The sequence below is a fragment of the Nilaparvata lugens genome, chromosome 4, assembly GCF_014356525.2.
Source record: "Nilaparvata lugens isolate BPH chromosome 4, ASM1435652v1, whole genome shotgun sequence".
Lineage (NCBI taxonomy): Eukaryota > Metazoa > Arthropoda > Insecta > Hemiptera > Delphacidae > Nilaparvata > Nilaparvata lugens.
In genome coordinates this window covers 30119040-30138883 of record NC_052507.1, presented here as the reverse complement: position 1 = coordinate 30138883, position 19844 = coordinate 30119040, and the positions used below count along the sequence as shown (strand labels likewise).

General features: G+C 32.4%; 2 protein-coding genes across 2 annotated transcripts in view; one reads left to right on the top strand and one right to left on the bottom strand.

Annotated features, from left to right (window-relative positions):
• Nucleotides 1-10266, bottom strand: part of LOC111053563 (RING finger protein 44) — a 66506-nt gene extending 56240 nt beyond the window's left edge. The window contains exon 1 of the mRNA XM_039426965.1: nt 10074-10266. The gene's annotated coding sequence lies outside the window, so the exon portion shown is untranslated. The remainder of the gene's footprint in view (nt 1-10073) is intronic.
• An 859-nt stretch (nt 10267-11125) lies between these two features.
• LOC120351136 (proline-rich nuclear receptor coactivator 2-like) lies at nt 11126-12023 on the top strand. The gene has a single exon (XM_039427313.1). It carries the CDS (start codon nt 11276-11278, stop codon nt 11792-11794), a length of 519 nt encoding a protein of 172 aa, XP_039283247.1. The 5' UTR covers nt 11126-11275; the 3' UTR covers nt 11795-12023.
• Nucleotides 12024-19844: the final 7821 nt, after the last annotated feature.

The following is a 19844-nucleotide window of genomic DNA, read 5'->3' as shown; positions in this document are numbered from 1 at the left end:
CTCGAATGAGACTCGGCTACTTGCACACACACCGATTTTGGACCGCCGATTTTTAACCGCCTGATTTTTTACATACCGGATGATTCCATTTCCACACACTAAGTGCAGATTACGGGATCTTTATTTGATAATAAATTATTGGTAATTACAATGAATTATGGCTTCTATGTTTTGAAGATCTGCTTAAAAGGGAAATGGGTCTATAGTTATTTTTTTGAGATTTGACACCATTTTTGTAAAAACTCTAGAAAAAGTGGAAAAACTCTAGCTATTTTAAAACCGTCTGGGAAGATACCCTGCTTCAGGTTGTTGTTTGATATTCTAGCCATATGAATAGTAAAAAGTAATTATGACGAATAAAATGTAAAATAAAGGAAACTACTGACCAAATGCATTTTTTTCTGTATCCTCTAGATCCTCAAAATAATTTTTGAGAGTACAGCAAACTTCTCTCCATGCATCCCTGGTCTTCGGTCTTTAAATGTTTCCAAAGTCTTATCCCACAACACAGGTCTTGCTTCCACTAACGATATAAGGATATCGTTATCATTGTAACCCATTTCAAACGTAATTACCTCGAACTATCAAAAGAGCAGAACAGTCGACTGGAATGGAGGTTGGTGTAGCGAGAACTGGCAAGGACGGTCGGAGAAAAATCGGTGTGTGTGCAAGCCTGTATTTACTCACGGGCGCCACTGTATCGCCGGCACCGGTGGAACACAGTGGCAGTGGCCGGCTGCTCGTCGGCATTTTACCGGCGCCGATCAGCGGTCGGCGTGTGTGCCAGGTCCCGTTCTCGCCTGCGCGCCACTATTGGAATTTGGACGGCCGGTAAAATCGGTGTGTGTGCAAGTGCCCGTTTAATACGGCGTTCCGTAAGGTTCGATTTTAGCCCCTTTATTATTTCTCTGCCACATTAAGGGTTTACCTAAGGTTATCCATGAACAGGCAACTGTTTGCCTATATGCGGATGACGCTAATATTATTTTTTCGGGTAAGTCAGTACAGGAAGTGGAGCAAACATCAGCCAATGGTCTAGCAGCCATCAATAATTTTCTGAATGGCCGAAATCTTCTCCAGAATCACAAAAAAACGGTAGTGGTCCCGTTCTCAACAAACCAGAGCAGAAAATAAAATTTCAAGCTAAAAGTTTAGGGCAAATGAATACCACAAAATTCCTGGGATTAGTGATAGATGAACACCTGTCATGGAACAATCACGTCTGTCATGTGGTTAAAAAAATATCCCCAGGCCTGTATGCTCTTAGGCGTTAGAATGTATCAATGTGTGGTAAATGGCTACTAAACCGTTAAGACCGCACACATTGGACATTGTGTGCTCAAATGTGCTATTTCGGTCCAATGTGTGCGGTCTTAACGGTTTAGTAGCCATTTACCACGCAATGATACATTCTAACATAGCTTACGGTCTATTAATAAAACAAAATAAATATTATAGCACCCTTTATTTTTAAAAACTTTAAAATAGTTGAACAACTAGTTTCGGTGATATATTACACCATCTTCAGGTTCTAAAATAAAATAAAATTCAATAACTATTTACTAATTGATATAAAAAGAACATATGCTTAAATTCATATGACTAATTTATTTCTGGTAAAAGTTATTAATTTAAATTTATATTTCAAAATTTTAAATTTTATTTATTCACTTTTAATTTTATCAAAAATAGGATTATTCAAGTCAAATTGGATTATATTTATTAAATTATTACTATTCAATTTTGCAGTTTTATAGATATAAAATTCTTCTCTTACATTCAATTTATTACTTTCACTACCAATGCTTAATATTTTCATATTAGAATTTATATTGATATAATTATGATTATTCTCAATTAAATGCTCAGCAAACGCTGATTTTTGAGTAGTATTTTTTGAATTTAAAGCCTGAATATGTTCATTGAACCTTTTTTGAAAACATCTACGTGTTTGACCAATGTAAAATTTTCCACAATTACTACATTCCAGTTTATAAACGCCTGATTTTTTAAATTGTTCCTGTTGTATTTTTTTATTAGAAATCTTCTTTATTAAATCAAAAGCATTATTTGTTGTTTTGTATCCTAAATAAATTTTTTTTGCGAACGTCTTCCTAATTGCCTTATTGAGAATAGTGTTGTTTGGAATACAAATATATTCCTTATTTTCTGAATTTTTATCATATTGTGGATTACTTTGTTTATATTTTTGCTTATATATCATCTTATCAATAAATTTGGTACCTATCATAACCATTTGTTACTGCAAAATGTTTTATAATTTTCACTTCTTATAAACTGGAATGTAGTAATTGTGGAAAATTTTACATTGGTCAAACACGTAGATGTTTTCAAAAAAGGTTCAATGAACATATTCAGGCTTTAAATTTAAAAAATACTACTCAAAAATCAGCGTTTGCTGAGCATTTAATTGAGAATATTCATAATTATATCAATATAAATTCTAATATGAAAATATTAAGCATTGGTACCTAGTGAAAGTAATAAATTGAATGTAAAAGAAGAATTTTATATCTATAAAACTGCAAAAATGAATACCGTAGTAATAATTTAATAAATATAATCCAATTTGACTTAAATAATCCTATTTTTGATAAAATTAAAAGTGAATAAATAAAATTTAAATATATAAATTTTAATTTAATAACTTTTACCAGAAATAAATTAGTCATATGAATTTAAGCATATGTTCTTTTTATATCAATTAGTAAACAGTTATTGAATTTTATTTTATTTTAGAACATGAAGATGGTGTAATAATCACCGAAACTAGTTGTTCAACTATTTCAAAAATAAAGGTTGCTATAAGATTTATTTTGTTTTATTAATTTAAAAGTAGCCCATGTCAATAAGTGTCTTACGGTCTATGTATCTACGGCAGCACTTCCAAGAGAAATCTCGATAAAATACTAATTCAACGAAAAAGAGCACTAAGAATTATTATGAAAATCAAAAGGAATGACTCTGTTAAACATATTTTCCTCCAGCTAGGCATATTAACAATTTATGGATTTATGGGCAATATATTAATGATGTTATAATGTACTATAGAAAATCTTCTGATTTTGAACTAAGAAATAGTAAATCACATTGTCATAACACACGATCAGGAAGAATTGTTCAAAGACAACTTGGAAATCTTTAAAAAGAGGACAACTTATATGGGAGATAGATACTTTAGCATGCTGCCTAGTAATTTGAAGTCTATAGAGAATAGAAGATGTTTTAAAGCTCATCTGAATGACCATCTGGTGGGAATGTCTTAGTACTCCTTTCAGGAATTTGTTCAGGAGTAATTTTATGCTATTTCGACATTGAATGTATTTGTGTGATGTTTTGTTCTTTTAATTTTCTCTGTTTAATGTGACAACATGTGTATGTGACAATATTCAATGTACTTGTACATTTGATGAATAAATATGATTGATTGATTGGTGTACTAAATCGACCGTCCAAAAATCGGTGTGTGTGCTAGTAGCCTAAAGCGAATCATTTAGTGATTTGCATTGGTGACGCTATGCTACGCCGGTTTCAACAGGGCAGATTGATTAAAATTGGGATATAAAGCTTTCAAAAGATGTCACTCAAGCAAAGTACGGCGGTCTGAAACGGCCAACCATTGCTTTAGCAGGATATTCACTATCAAAGGGTGTATAGGCCTACATTTATGGACCCTTCTGTATTGAGGAGTAACTTAGTACTCCTGTATTTAGGAGTAGTGTTGGGCCTGACTTCAGGCCCAAATCAAAATCTTGACACAAAAGTCTAGTCGTTAAGCAAATTTTGAGTGAGTTTAATTTTAATTTATTCGTCTTTCTATTTTGAAAATAATCTTATAAAACTTTGAAAATAAGTAATAACCACTATACCACAAACATCGTGCACTTTCCACCACCAATGCAACACAAGCAATCCAACACAACTTGCGATACGACTAGACAGGATAGAAACAAGCAAAGACAACACAATATTAGAGCCAAGCATTTATTGGATAAAAGGAACAAACCAGTGATCAAATATATTAAAAACAATAACAAATTTTTCAACACTAGTACAAAAAACTTTTTTAAAACCATACAATCAGAATTAGAAGAGAATTACAAAACTCCAACACTACAATGTGCTCCCAGTTACAATGAAGTTGTGAGTTCAGATAACAGAAAAAAAGGCGATTCAATTTAGAGAGTTGACACTAAAAGTTGAGCGATGGACCCTAAGTTATCGATTTCAATATAAATTTGCAGAGATTCAACTCAATTCAATACCCAATTGTATTGGATATTGTAATGGAATATTTTGGGAAAATAACATTCTTCATGGTATTGATGATAAAATAAATAATATTAGTCAAGTCAATATACACATAAAAAAGGGGTGTGCTTGCAATCTAAATTGTAGTTCTGATTTCTCAATATATTATTTGGATACATGAGAGAAGTCCAGAACCAATTTCTTCATGCAAAATTTCCTTATGCTAGATACAGAATGGCCCAAATACATCGTATTTTCGGTTCATTTTCCAGTTTTCAGCTATTTCCGCCAAATCCAGTAATCGGACAGAAAAATTTGCTGTCGCCTTTGTTTTAGATTAAAAAATTTTGAATAAAGTGAGAACATTCCGAACTCTCTATCTCTAATGAGTACTGAGTTATGATTTTTCATAAATAATTAATTCACTAATTATTAGTAAAATTCTAAGAAAAAATAAATTTTGATTAATTTTAGTTTTTGATCAATAAAATCTTCAGATTGTTACCATTTAGATGTATAATTCAAAATCCCTCTGGGCGTATTTTTGTGCTCTACAATCTGAGATCAGGTAGAGCGCTCCATCTCATAGAGATTTCCAGGTACACCTAACAACAATGCTCCTTGTATTGTGAAAAACACCTAATCTTTAGCTTCAACCATCATCACCAACTAAATTGTCGTCACATTGATATTTCTCACAATGATATAAGTTCATGACATCATGTTCTATGAGAATTACCCGTTAGATGCACTTCATTTCAGTATTTCCTAGAGGGGAGGGGCGCATAAGGACACCTCAAGGATCAAAATTTCAAACACTCATAACTTTTGACACATGCTCGGATCTTGGCAGTTCTATGATATGCAAAAGTGATTCAAGATGGATTTTAGGCAGCTGAGCTCGTAGAGGAAGAATTTATCTACGATATGGAATCAATTGTGAGTTTCTATCATATCAAACTCATTTTAGAAACTCTTGATTAACAGTAAAATCACGAAAAAATGAGAAAACTAAAATCACGATTTTTTAAATCACCTGTAACTTTTAAATGGTATTGTAATCAAGAGAATTATCTATTGGAGTAGAAAGAGAAGGAACATTTTCACATCCTTACAAGATTTGGAAGTTTTATCTGAAGTATTTCACAAGAAATGCAGCTTTGAATATAGAAATTGGCCATTTTTGTTTATTGGAATATGTGCTTGAATGCACTCGACTGTAAATTTCCCATTTTTCGACCAAATTTGACTTATGATGCATGATTTTCAATTGACGAGCTGAGAAGAATAAAGTGTAGTAAGATGCATTGTGTCAAAAGATATGAATGTTTGAAATTTTGATCCCTCAGGTACCATCCTTATGCGCGCTTCTCCTCTAGGAAATACTGAAATGAAGTGCATCTTACGGGTGATTCTCATAGAACATAATTATGTCATGAACTTATATCATTGTGACGACAATTTAGTTGGTGATGATGGTTGAAGCTAAAAATTAGGTGTTTTTTACAATAGAAGGAGCATTGTTGTTAGGTGTACCTGGGAATCTCTATGAGATGGAGCGCTCTACCTGATCTCAGATTGTAGAGCACAAAAATACGCCCAGAGGGATTTTGAATTATACATCTAAATGGTAACAATCTGAAGATTTTGTTGATCAAAAACTAAAATTAATCAAAATTGATTTTTTTCTTAAAATTTCACTAATTTATGAAAAATCATAACTCAGTACTCATTAGAGATAGAGAGTTCGGGATGATCTCATTTTATTCAGAATTTTTTAATCTAAAACAAAGGCGAGAGCAAATTTTTCTGTCCGATTACTGGATTTGGCGGAAATAGCTGGAAACTGGTAAATGAGCCGAAAATACGATGTTTTTATGCTAGATACAGAGTATCTAGCATAAGGAGAATGCATGAAGAAATTGGTTCTGGACTTCTCTTATGTATCCAAATAATTATTGAAAAATCAGAGCTACAATATATATTGCATACACAAATGTATATTGTGAATGGTAAATTTTCTTCTAAGGATATCAATTTCAAAAAAGTTACGGTATTCAATTTTCAAAAATAACTTGAGTTATTTTTTGGAAATTCAATAGCTTTCCCAAAAAGTGATATTTTGAGAAAATCTTCTATTTAATCAAGAATACCGTGAGGAATGTATCTCTTACAAAATTTGAAAAGATATATTTGGAAAATTCAAACTTTTGCCTCTCATTACTTTATCTGACGTTGTCAATAACTAACAATTGTAATGTTGAGCGGCAATAAAATTATATTTATTAATTTATTATAGAAAAGGAATAGGTTTCATAGTCATATAGAAACGTTTTTCTATTTTATAAACTTGATACCTAGTATCCAAATCGAAACACTGAAAAATATCACCAGTAAAAAGTTTTTTTATTCACAGTGAATGTTAGCAATCAACTTTTGATACCACAAAAGTATTTAGGATTGCAAATAGCTTGCGTTTTATATATTTCTAAAAAGAAAAAAGAAAAGAAAAAAGTGTCTACACACTCAATACAAGTTCACATGCACAGTAATGGATGATTTTACATTAATTTCTTCCATAAGGTAAATGTTAAAGATTACTCAAGTAAAGTAACTTGATTATTGTTAACAAATTTAGAATATGTACTTACAGTAGCTTACATACAATTAAGTGAAGAGTTGTAAACAAAAGACGTAGGAAATATATAAGTATGAAGGCAATGTTTTATTTGAGAAGAAGCAAACCGGTAGCTGTGAGTATTTATAACGACTCACTACGTCACTAAAGAATGTTTTCTCGGGGGGGCATTGGTTCTTAATGCACACATTACACTAGGTTCGCCAGATTTTGCCGACCGAAGACCAGATTTTAGATTTTGGCGACCCGGCTGGTGTCTTACTCGGGTAGTCAGCTAGGTCTCGGTCGCCAATCCTGGTGTCTGAGCTTGCTTTACACACGGTGACCAATGGTTGCACTCTGGCGACCCACTGGTAGCTGAATGTAATACGAGCCTAAGGCCTTATTTTTATTAGCTCGTATTACTCAGAGTCGTCACCGCCAGTGGGTAACCAGAGATTAATCTTTGGCAGCCAAGTGTGAAGAAGGCTGGGACACCAGAGAAACACCAGGATTACCCTCCGCGATTAGCCCGGGTGAGACACCAGACGTGTCGCCGAAATCTAAAATCTGGCGAACCTAGTGTAATGAGTGCATTAAGAACCAATGCCCCAAATTCGCTCGCATACTAACTTGGCAACCCACTGGCTGCCCGTTACCGCGACTGGTAGCAGAATGTAAAGGATGCGTACGGATTTAAGCGCCGCGAACATGAGCAATTCACTTTTAATCAGCTGATGACAAGCTTTTTATATCTGTATCTTACCGTTTCTATAAAAATACAGATATAATCAGCTGATTAAAAGTGAATTTATTGCTCATGTTCGCGGCGCGTATATCTGTAGGCCTACGCACCTTTAGTTGCATAAGCTACACCTTGTAGTGTCGTAACCACTATTGTCAAGTAAGCAGTGATACAACTCATACATTTATTGTATCAATCAAATTAATTAGGCGGCTATTGGAGTTGGCACCTCAAGTGATGGTGACACCCATCCAACAGAATTAGCTAGCCACCGAATTCAAACTATCTGAGCGGTTACTCAACGATAACTCACCGTAATCTATAACATAATTAAGGAAAGAATAGGCTTATACACATACGGGATAGGAAATTCACGAATGACGCATCATCACGTCTTAACTACTGGAGTGATTGACTTGACATTTTGCATAAAGATTTTCAATTTACCGAGGATGGTTATAGGTCTATAGAGTTCTTCAAGATTTCAATAGGTCAAGTTTATAATAAATTAGACCATTGCGGAGCATGGGTTACCTGCTAGTCCAAATAAAATGGAAAAAGTTTAATCAGGGACCTTGGGCTTTAAAGTGAGCTCCACATTATAATGACAGTGGGAAAAGTTAGGTTAGGAGAACAGCGTTGCGCTGATTCTCTGTCATAGCACTGCCTTCAATAGAGGATAAGTTAGCTGATAAAGGTACATCTGATGTATTATCAACTGTCCATTCGTGTTTAAAATATTATCAATGATTGTATTCTATTCTTCAAGAAAATACATTTTTGAACAGTTAAAAAATACTTTTTTATGATTGAGATTGAATATTTTTTGTTTATTTAATTTATTACATTTCTACATTGTTACAAAACGATCAGTCAAAGTGCGGAGCTAGAAAAAGATAGGACTATCTGCTTCATTAAACACTAAGCAAGAATAGCAGCAACAATACTAATCAAATACTGCCATTATAATGAGAACCTTCACCTTACTATAAGAGCATACTAGTAGGCCTATACTACTCTGGTAGCAGAATACTAATTAATATAGCTGTATTAAATAATAGTGAGTAGTTTTTTGATTTTGTATTCAAATTTTTCAAATAAGTGAACTATTTCTTGCGTTTTCAATTTATTGTGATACATTCTGTAATATTCAGAGTATAAAATGAAACTTAAAAATTCAAAATTTCCAAATCATTATTCCTGAACTGAAAATCAAGTGACGAAGCAGTGTGTGATTACATAACCTTAACTTTTGGACAACCTTAACATTTTATCAAAATTTTTTGGAAAGAAATTGTACTGTACAGGCTCAGCCTAGTTTTTCCTCTAATGTCATAATTGTATTATGATTATATAGCCTTTTATACAATAAATATATGAATGAATATATGAATAAATTACGATCAATCTCAATTATAAAAATGTATTATTTAATATATTATTTAAAATATAGTAAATATATTTTATTGACGAATAATATATAATTGATATATACCGTATAGAATTAAACAATACTAAACAGTATATTAAATCATAATAATTTATATCAGCTATCCTGCATAGAAGGCAGTGGCAAGGCAAAGAACCGGCAACGCTAAACTTCTATTTTTCTCTAGTGCCATTATAAGGTACACCTAACTAACTAACTATACTTACAAGAAGCTATTTGCTCTGTCTAATGGCAGTGAGACAAGGACAGCAACGTGATAATAAAGTGGTAACTTTATAGCGTGGACCTCATAATATAGGATAGCAGATAACTACTTGATAATTTACAATAAAAATTAAATATCATTTCATAAGATTTTTACAAAATTAACATAAAAAATCTAAAATGATGTATCTAAAATACATTAGTCTTCCGGGTAAATGACATCAACTTTATGATTAAAATTCATTGTCATACAATTATAAAATCAAAATATAATGTACAAAATCAAGAAAAATCTACTTCACAGAAAATAAGATTTATACAAAGGTAACCGATCTCAAGATGTATATAATTATAGGCTAATCCTCAAAATTTCATGAATAAATCAATGACTAAAGAAAAACTATTTAGCCTATACAACAATAGTGAAAGGATCTAAAGTATAAATTTCATTAAATTTGTTGTATGTGAGGTTACTTACTAAATAGAGAACCCAATATCATAAAACAAAGCAAAAATTACAGAATCAACTATCAAGGTTAATTTACACAGCCTACTCCGTACCAACATTTTTGATTCGACGTCACATTCAAATTTCTACACAGAACACAACTTTATACAGATAATAATTAGAATACTCATGCTTTGAATGTGAGATTACTAACACAAACCACAATAATAATAACAACAATAAAAATAGATTTAAGCTAAAAATTAAAGTGCATCAAGACAGAACAAGCACCACTCGAAATACAAGATCTAATTTTCAATAACAGTATTTGAATTACATTTTTTGAGCCAAGAAGATCAGTACTGTGTCAATGTTGTTGAATTAACATTAAAAATTAATTTCAGTAATTTAGAATATATTTGAAGTCCTACGCATTTTTAACACGCCTCTCACTTGGGCACAAAACGCCAGCATTTGCACGAAAACAAGCCTTCACACTAACAGCTGTAATGAATGGCTTGTGATTACGAAAGTCATAGTCACTCCCCACGGAACTCTTCCACCAATAGCAGGCTGTCAAAGCAGAGTAAATATGGTAAAAGACCCGATCGTTACTTCGGAAATCAATTAAAATTTGAAAGTTAATAAAATTATTTAGATAATATGATTTGAAAATAATTTTGATGACTTAATCAATAAGAATTCTATGTAATATCTCCTTTATTTCTTCAATAACTCTACAAGCTCATTATTCCATCACCTTCGTTTATTTCCGGCTGGATTCGTGCATTTGACGTACACCACGTGACTTGAAACTTGAGCTACGATTGGCTGCCTTTGTGTCAGCTGCCCCAGGATTGTTTTCTGGTTTGGAGCTGTGTGACGTAGAAGTAGAAGTTCAGTCCAGTAAGTGTAGCTGCAAAGCAAAATTAATGTAGTGCTAGTGAAGGTGAAGAGGCTATCATTGTCTGGAGCGAGCTTAGCAAAAGTTTGTGTGGATTTGCGTGAGTGATTTTTTTGATTTGTGATTTGAGCTTTATTATTGTTGAGTAGCTCGTAATATACTTTGTTTTTACTAATCGACGTTCGCTCCAATGTCACTGGGTAGCAGGTAGCAGATAGTGTTTGAGATCAAGATTTCTCATTGAGAATCCAACCAGCCATCTTGTTTGTTTTCGAACATTTGAGTTACCACAACATCGATGCTACAGCTGTCTCATTCTGAACTGAAGTACTTTTGGTGTGTTGAATCTCTGCAGCTATCTTTATTGAAAATCTTGGAGTATCTGGGTGCTGATTATAAAAGGTATTCTTTGATCCTTATTTTCAAATTGGAGAGTAAGTTGCGTAGTTCGATTGACATTCATCAAGACCTCATTACAAGGCCTAATTTGAAAGTAAGTTAGCCCTCAACTATTGTAGGCTCTTTTGATCGGCTTAGGCCTACAATTATAAGTTGTGAACTTTTGAACTAGCCAAACTTAGTGCTCAAATTTGTATACACTCATTATATGAGAACTCAGTAGAAAAACATTCATCATGACTAACAGTAACCTATCAAAGTTTCACTCCAAGGGGGCAGAAGCTCACTCTTGTGCCAATTCGGTAACCCATAATCAGAGGTGCCACTCCAGGGTAGTAAAGAATTCGACTCACAGTCAAAGTTTAGTGGTTCCTAGAGGGAAATACAAACAATTAGAAAGTAACCAACTTCTTCAAATCGAGAAGACAAAAGGGAAGCCAGCGGAAAAATCATGTAGTAGATCATCACCAAATGCTGCTGCTAGACAGAGTCCACAGTCAATTTTCAAGCAGAGGGCCAGTCCGTCCAAAGAGGGGAGTCCCAGCTCGTCCCCTACGCTTGGTTCTTTCTACGCTGGAGCAAAGTTCAGCGAGCCTCCGACACCCAACATTCTTCCTCGACCACCGACTCGTTGGACAACTACATCTTTCTACATGGCATCTGGAGGGGCATTCCCTTTCCTTTCTGATGGGAGAGTTGAAAAATGTCACCAGTTTACAAGCAATCTTAAAATGCTGCTAAACGTTCAAGCATGATTGACTGATTTGTATGCATCACTTTATTTTTTGAAAGTATTGTATAAAGTTGTAATTGATGTAAGAATGTACTAAGAGTTGAGTTTTATCGCCTGGTATCTAAAAAAAATCGAGACAGCACACAATTGATGTAAAACAATGTAATACAATGGGCACAATATTCAGTTCATCTTAATATGTGTTCTTTAGATACACATACCAAATTCCAATTAATTGTCTCAAAATAACAGCATTGATAAGATTTTGTTATTTATAGTCGGTGTCTGCTCTAAGGTAAAACTGTAAACTTTGAAACCATTTATATTATTCCTATCCTACCAAAGTTTGCATTATACTGGCGTATAAAATTCAATTCTTTTGACTTAAGATACCGTAGGCATTTATCGTAGTAATGTAAGTCTCACACTTGAGTCAAAACCTTTCCATTATGAGATAGGTTGTAGCCTGCTCAAGAGTTTAACTTGAGATTTTCAAAATTTATTAAATCAATTTCTTGGAAAGAATAACTTAAATTAATGAAATTTCATAGTTTTTATTTGATAACTTTCTTTACATAGTAAAGAAATTGAGACTTTTAAATACGTCAAGGATGTCACAGTTAAGTTTTAATTCATGTAAACCTTGTTATATATTTAATTTTTTAATTTTATTCAACGACTGGTTCGTGACGCATCAAGAGGTTATTCTCTATAAGTCAAATGATTTTTTTTTACATAATCATGCTTATTTATTTTATGTATGCTTATACAAAGGTAATTACTAACATCAGATTCTGCACTTGTGTTGATATATTTTTTAAACGCTCTCCAGTTATCATCAACTTAGATCGTACCGTATTTATCAAAACTATTATAGCCATCTAGAATTTTTACTACCTACTGCAATATTATTTTGTTCTATTTTCTTGAAACGTAACAAATACCTAATGGAATTAATTAATAATTCATTTTAAGAGTATCGCTTTCCTAGAGTATTTATTTCAGTTGCTTGCTTAATAATTGAATTTAGCATAGCTAACAAAATCAAATACTAAATCAAGAATAATGTACATTTTCAAAATGTTACATAGAATTATAGTATTGCTTAAGATTATGGCACATTGAATAATTTCTACATAAGTATATTGTATTAAAACAATCACTATCCTTGATAAAAAACAATTGGTCATTACTTTTTCGGCGGTTTTCTTATCTAAAATGATAAATCAGAGCAGAATGTTAGGTATATAACTTATCTCGATAATGGAAATGTTTGGCTCTTGTCTGTTTCAAATAACTCATTGATGGCTACCATGTAATATATATATATATATGTTCGATGTCCAAATTATCGCTGTTATTTAGTCATATTTCCAATATGTATGTTTAAATCCTCTATAATCAAACTATTCATTACATCTTGAGTAGTCAGAGTTTTAATTTGTTTATTTTATTCAACTGGAAGAAATCAGGAAATCTATTTAGTAACATTAATTATTATTATATTTAGAAATTAAAATTTTATCGAGAGATGTATCAATTTAAAGTATCAGATGGATTTATTTTTTAATTTATTACCTTTTTACTGTAGCATATTACTTATTCAATCAACATAATCTCATTTCTAATCTCAAAATTCTAAACTTGAGCTGTATTGCACATTCATATAACATACAGTATTCACAAGTCAAATTTTTTTCAATATTTTTTGCATTTCTTCCAGTTTGCTTGTAAATTGTATTATAAGTTACTCTTGGCACAAAATTCATTTAGGCAATATTAATATTACGGCAGATTTCTTATAATTGATTTGTTTAGTTCTTGAAAAATTATGAAGAATTTGTTTATATTACAGATTTTTAAGCATGTAATTTATGATTAGTTTAATCTTTGAGTCAAATAGACTTCTATAAGTACTTATTTATTTGGAAACTGAAACATACCTGTCAAATTTGCATATTTAGTAACCTTTACCTTTCAAACTGATTGAACACTTTGTGCAAATTCATGGTTTCTTTGGAAATAATAGTAGGGTTGGAAACTTTGTTATTTTGTTCAGAGAATAGTTTCTCCAAATTTAGAATGTCTTGTAAAATTACTTTTAGATTCTCTTGTTCAATATTTTCAAATTAAATGAGTCATAAAACCTGTACTTCTTCAATTAGAATTGAACTGAACAAACAGTTGATAAGGCAATCTAGTCAGATCCGAGCCCAATGCTCGTTTCTACTTGGCTTTGAATTGTAAATAATTTTTATGAAGTAAAGAAGACTATTTTTTGAAAGAATTGCCTGTGATTATAATGAATATCTGTAATGTATGCTGCTTGGTGATTTATAAAAGGAAAAGCAATCAAAATGATTGATTTTATTGAAATGTTTTTTAAGAACTTACTAAGTTATATAAATATATACTCAGGTCTTTCAGTTCCTTCCATGTGATATGACAAGGTACAAACTTGTAATCTGTTCCCCATCATATTATACAAATACTTTGAAATTCTTTATAAAATGTATCACTTATTTCCAAAATCTGAATTTTTATCAATCAAATAATATTAATTGAATTATTATTTTTCTAATCTAAAGCTACTATAGCCTGATGTTTTTAATTTAAACTATTGTATTCACTAAATTGATGTTTCATCTTCTGCAATAATCGGAATTTTTTAATGTTTAATATTTGAATGGGGAACAGATATTGGAAGGTGTTGAGTTCTGGCTCAACTATCTTTTAAATCTTTATCAAATAAGAAATCTTAGTTTTAAGGCACCGTAAAGGTATTTGAATCAAGAATGAGTCTGTCAAAATAATATAGAAGTCAGACAAAGACATTTGAGTAAAACGTCTCAAGAAGCATTTTGATTGTAATTTTGGTAATCTATAAGTCTGACTGAGTGTGATGTGCAGTATCATTGTGGTTACAAAGAACAAAGGGACAGTGAACAATGAATGGGAAAGACTGATTGCTCTATCAACATTCCATGACATTGTTTTGTTATTTGTGATGGCCCTGTTCATGCATTTTCAACAAGGGTCGAGTGAAAACCAATAGTATTGTTCCTTGGACACAAAAAGTGAAACATCGGAAAATCTGCAATCGAGCTATTGTAAGCAAAGTACAAATCATTAATTGAACATTTGAGGGCTAGCCGACCCTGCAATCGGCTGCAAGTGCCAGTCTCCAACTTTAATTTCTTTATGTTATTAAATCGTTGAGTTTGTGAGAATGTTAACAGGCAGTACATAATAATATTATTGTCTTCCTCGAGTACTGTGCTAAGTAAATTGCTCTGTGCAATAGCTTTAAAATCTTTGATGTAGATTAGTTGATTTTGTTTTGGTTTTATAAAAGTTTATCACTTCTCAAACCTTGAGACGATTATATACTTTTGAAGATCTTGATCTCAATTGATTCAGCCAAATCATCAATCTTCTTACTCTTTTTTCTCAAATCATTAAATATATTATGTCTATGTTTTATTTTCTGAAGGAAACAATTTATTTTTTGTATTGTCTAGTCTCAATATTAATTCTATTTAAAATTCATAAAATAACAAAAAAAAAAATACCTTGCCTATTCCATCCCTTTTCCATGTCCTTATCTCCAGTTCCAGCTCCAAACTTCTAATCTATAAATTACTGAAATCACTGTTTCCCTCATACTATCATCGTCCTTTCTCCTTAATTAACTATCCTGTTGAACCTTGAAGATAATCCTACTATTTCCTTGCGAATACATTCCTTACCAAAAATCCCAGTTTCATTTTCTCCCATGTCCTTTTTTTAAAACCCTTCTACCCTTATCAAACAATCCCACCAAATACATTCCTTCACGAAATCCTTCCTTATTCCCCTGGGTCCACTTCCATCCCTTGATGGACCCAACAATTATCCTAAACATTCACATACCCTACCTTATCCTAGATTCCCGTCTCTCCTGGGCCCGATCCATAATAAAGGGCCCCCAAATTTTCCCGAAAGGGTAAAATACACACAACAATCTGAAAGTAATTTCTACAAATTACTTATCCTATAATCTCTAATATACCTCACCTTCATCCTATCTTCCTGTCACTCCTGGGCTCGATCCATAATAAAGGGCCCCCAAATTTTCCCGAAAGGGTAAAATACACACAAAAAACTGAAAGTAATTTCTACAAATTACTTATCCTATAATCTCTAGTATACCTCACCTTCATCCTATCTTCCTGTCACTCCTGGGCTCGATCCATAATAAAGGGCCCCCAAATTTTCCCGAAAGGGTAAAATACACACAAAAAACTGAAAGTAATTTCTACAAATTACTTATCCTATAATCTCTAGTATACCTCACCTTCATCCTATCTTCCTGTCACTCCTGGGCCCGATCCATAATAAAGGGCCCCCAAATTTTCCCGAAAGGGTAAAATACACAAAAATCTGAAAGTAATTTCTACAAATGACATCCTAAAATTTAAAATTCCTCGCCGTCTTCCTAGTTTCCTGTAAAAATTTCAGTTAGAATAGTTAATTTCTTCGTGTTCTACCGTCATTTGTTTGATATTCATAGAAAACTCAGCTTCCAATTTAACCGGGAAACTTTCCCAGAAAAATAATAATTGAAGTTGAGTGCAGACAGAGACGCTCCTAATTTCTAAAATAAGTTCTTAGTGTTCTTAATCATTCACGTTTCTGAGAATCCAGAGTATTCTTCTCAGAAGGAAATGCAGTAAAATATAGGTGACATGTTTTTATTTAATATTTTAATACCTATTATTGTTCAATATATTTTTGTGGACACATAAATACACTAATATTTTATATAGTAATTTTATAATTTGAAAAGTTCTATGTATTGCACATCAGTGTCGTCTGAAACTAAGCCCGTTGTTAACTATTATCGATTTTTATAATTGTTTCTTATATTATGTTTGAATATAGGCCGATATCATATTTTATCAGCGTAGGATACTCTCTTATTTTATTGTACGCTGTATATGCCTAAAAGTGAACATACACTATCTTATATATTTTGCGTTAAAGTAAAGTATATGTTGCGTTTTAAGTATAACTAATTTTCATGTTGACTCAAAATTACAAGTTCATTGAAATTAGTTTCTAGCGTATAATAATAATCTATTTTTGTAAATGCTTACATTGGAAATTATCTTGTTTTTTAATTATTGATCATTATTATTACCAATTCAAAGATTGTTTTTCTGATTCCCTTGATATTATATTCATGATAAACATTAATTTTCTAAATTAATTTTTACTAGGTACTGTTTACCTTAACTCAAATATTATATATTACCTAACTTGAATATTTTGTAAGAGTTTCCATTCCAATGATTTGAATTAAATAGATTTTGGCCTAAATATGTTTGTATTTTTATTAGGTACTGGATATTCCATTATTTAAAGAGTTCTGAATAATTTTTATTTTATTTTAAAATATACTGTGGTTTCAATTCTACTTGAAAAATCACTCCAAAATACCGGATACTCAATTTTCCAATATCGCTTCTTTTTTAAACATTTACATAAATACCTATTTAACAATTCATTCTTCAAATAAAAATTGAGAATTCTTTGAAATTTTCATTCAATACATCAATGTTAACTCGGAACAAGACATTTCACCCAAAACAATTCTAAATTCATACATGCATGTTTCGTCAATTCTCATAATTGAATACTTGAATAAAATTCATGAATTTATATGGGCATTGTGCCCATGGGATAGATCCTGGTGGTGCGGCGGTCATTACAAATAAAACATATAAGAAACCGTAACTAGTGCCTCTCGTTCTTGCATTCAAGTGCCAAGTAACAAACAACTTTAGGGCCACAGCTACAAGACTACACAACTTTTAGATTCCTTCATTTCAACAATAATTTGAATTCAAAAAAATGTGGACTGTGTCGTTAAAAGTTCTTTTTTTCAAGAGTTCTAATCCCATTTCCAAAATACAAATTTTAGGTGCTGTCGAATCGGTGTCATCCATTCAGCGATCGTGAACATTACTCCTAGCGACCGCTAAATGATGAAGCCTAGGGTTCTATTGTTAAAATTAACAAAAGAGGAAAGGACACGCAATAAATGGGAAGTCTCATATATTGGGACACAATAGTAGATTGACAATAATCAAGTAATACAGCTTACTTGAAATTGAAAAATGTGTTGAATTTAAATGATATATTTTATAAAAAATATCCTATGAAAAGCATATCAAATAATAAGAATGGATTTTCAAATTAGGCTTTACATTATAATATGATAAAAACCGTAACTATTCAGTCGCATTGTAGAAGCGATCATTGAGATTATTTCATAATATTGGGGCACGAGAGCTTCGCTCGTTATTTTTACTTTCCTTGCCCTATTACCATAGGTAAGGAAAGTATTGCTTTCCGAAAAAAATTAAGGTACCCCAATTTCTACATTTCTATACGTTTCAAGGTCCCCTGAGTCCGAAAAAGTGGTTTTTGGGTATTGGTCTGTATGTGTGTGTGTGTGTGTGTCAGAGTGTGTGTGCGTCTGTGTACACGATATCTCATCTCCCAATTAACAGAATGACTTGAAATTTGGAACTTGAGGTCCTTAAAATATAAGGATCCGACACGAACAATTTCGATCAAATGCAATTCAAGATGGCGGCTAAAATGGCAAAAATGTTGTCAAAAACAGGGTTTTTCGCGATTTTCTTGAAAACTGCTCCAACGATTTTGATTAAATTCATACCTGGAATAGTCATTGATAAGCTCTATCAATTGCCACAAGTCCCATATCTGTAAAAATTTCAAGAGCTCCGCCCCATCTATGCAAAGTTGGATTTCAGATTCCCAATTATCAGGCTTCAGATACAATTTAAACAAAAATATTCAAGTGGAGAAGAAAAAAAAATCGAGTGGAGAAGATTGAGCATAAAAATCTCTACAATTAAATGTTGAGTAACATTTTCACCTAAAATTGAAATTAAGCTCGAAATTCGAGAAAATGTGATTATCCAATTGCAAAGTGTTGGCAACTGTTGATTTTATTAAATCATTCACTATGAAGAGATATCAGACTTCGTATGTCTCCAGCGTTATTGTCCTGTCACCAGCTGGCTTAGATCTTTGTTTATAAGTAGACTTGTGATGCGCGTGAACACTAGCGTCAGGTGGTCAATTCTAATAACGGCAAGGAAAGTTGTGTGAGTGCGCCACACCAGATTTTTATTCATTGATAAGTAGAACACAATAATAATTCTCTAAAATGATCGTGTTTATATTTCACAGCTGGGTATATGTCATCTTATGAATTTCGGGGATGCGATATTTTGATTTTTCACATACTCACTCGCTCACTCACTTTTTTACTATCCACAGCTGTTTCAGCCAAGGATGAATTATCCTTCACCGGGTAACACCTTGTCAGTTGTCATAGATGAAATGAAGTATAATTTACTAAGAAAATGATCTATCATAACTGCTTTCCTCTCTTTATTATTATATTGAATCCTTGCATGAAATGGTTACTCTTGAGAAGTGCCATCGATAGTGTCTTTTCGTTCTTCTTAACAGCAGAACCTTTCAAAAAATGATGTGGGTTTGAAAAGTGGCGTATACCCCTCCCCCCCTCCAAAATGGAAACGACGTTTTTTTGTGGCCGAATCAGCAACTAATTAGCTTCTAATGTCATATTTTCTTTATATTGTATAAGGATGAACCGAAAAATATATAAGAGTTGAGAGAACAGCACAATGATAATAATATATGAGCTAGACAGAGTGGTCTCTAGTGCGAAGGGACTAAATACATAGCCACCTCTAATACAAGGCCCCGGCCTACGATATTGCAACGTCGCAGTGTAGGCCTAGAATCTAATACGGTACATGATTGGTGAAAAAGATTTAAAAAATACCAGCTGATCTTTTTCACCAATCATGTATTAGATTCTAGGCCTACGCTGCGACGTTGCAATATCGAAGGTCGGGGCCTTGTATTAGAGGGGCTATGCTAAATAGCATAAAATAATAGATATCACTTGAAAGTAAGTCGATTTTGTTACTTTTCACTATGTATTATCAAGAAGGAATTCAAAA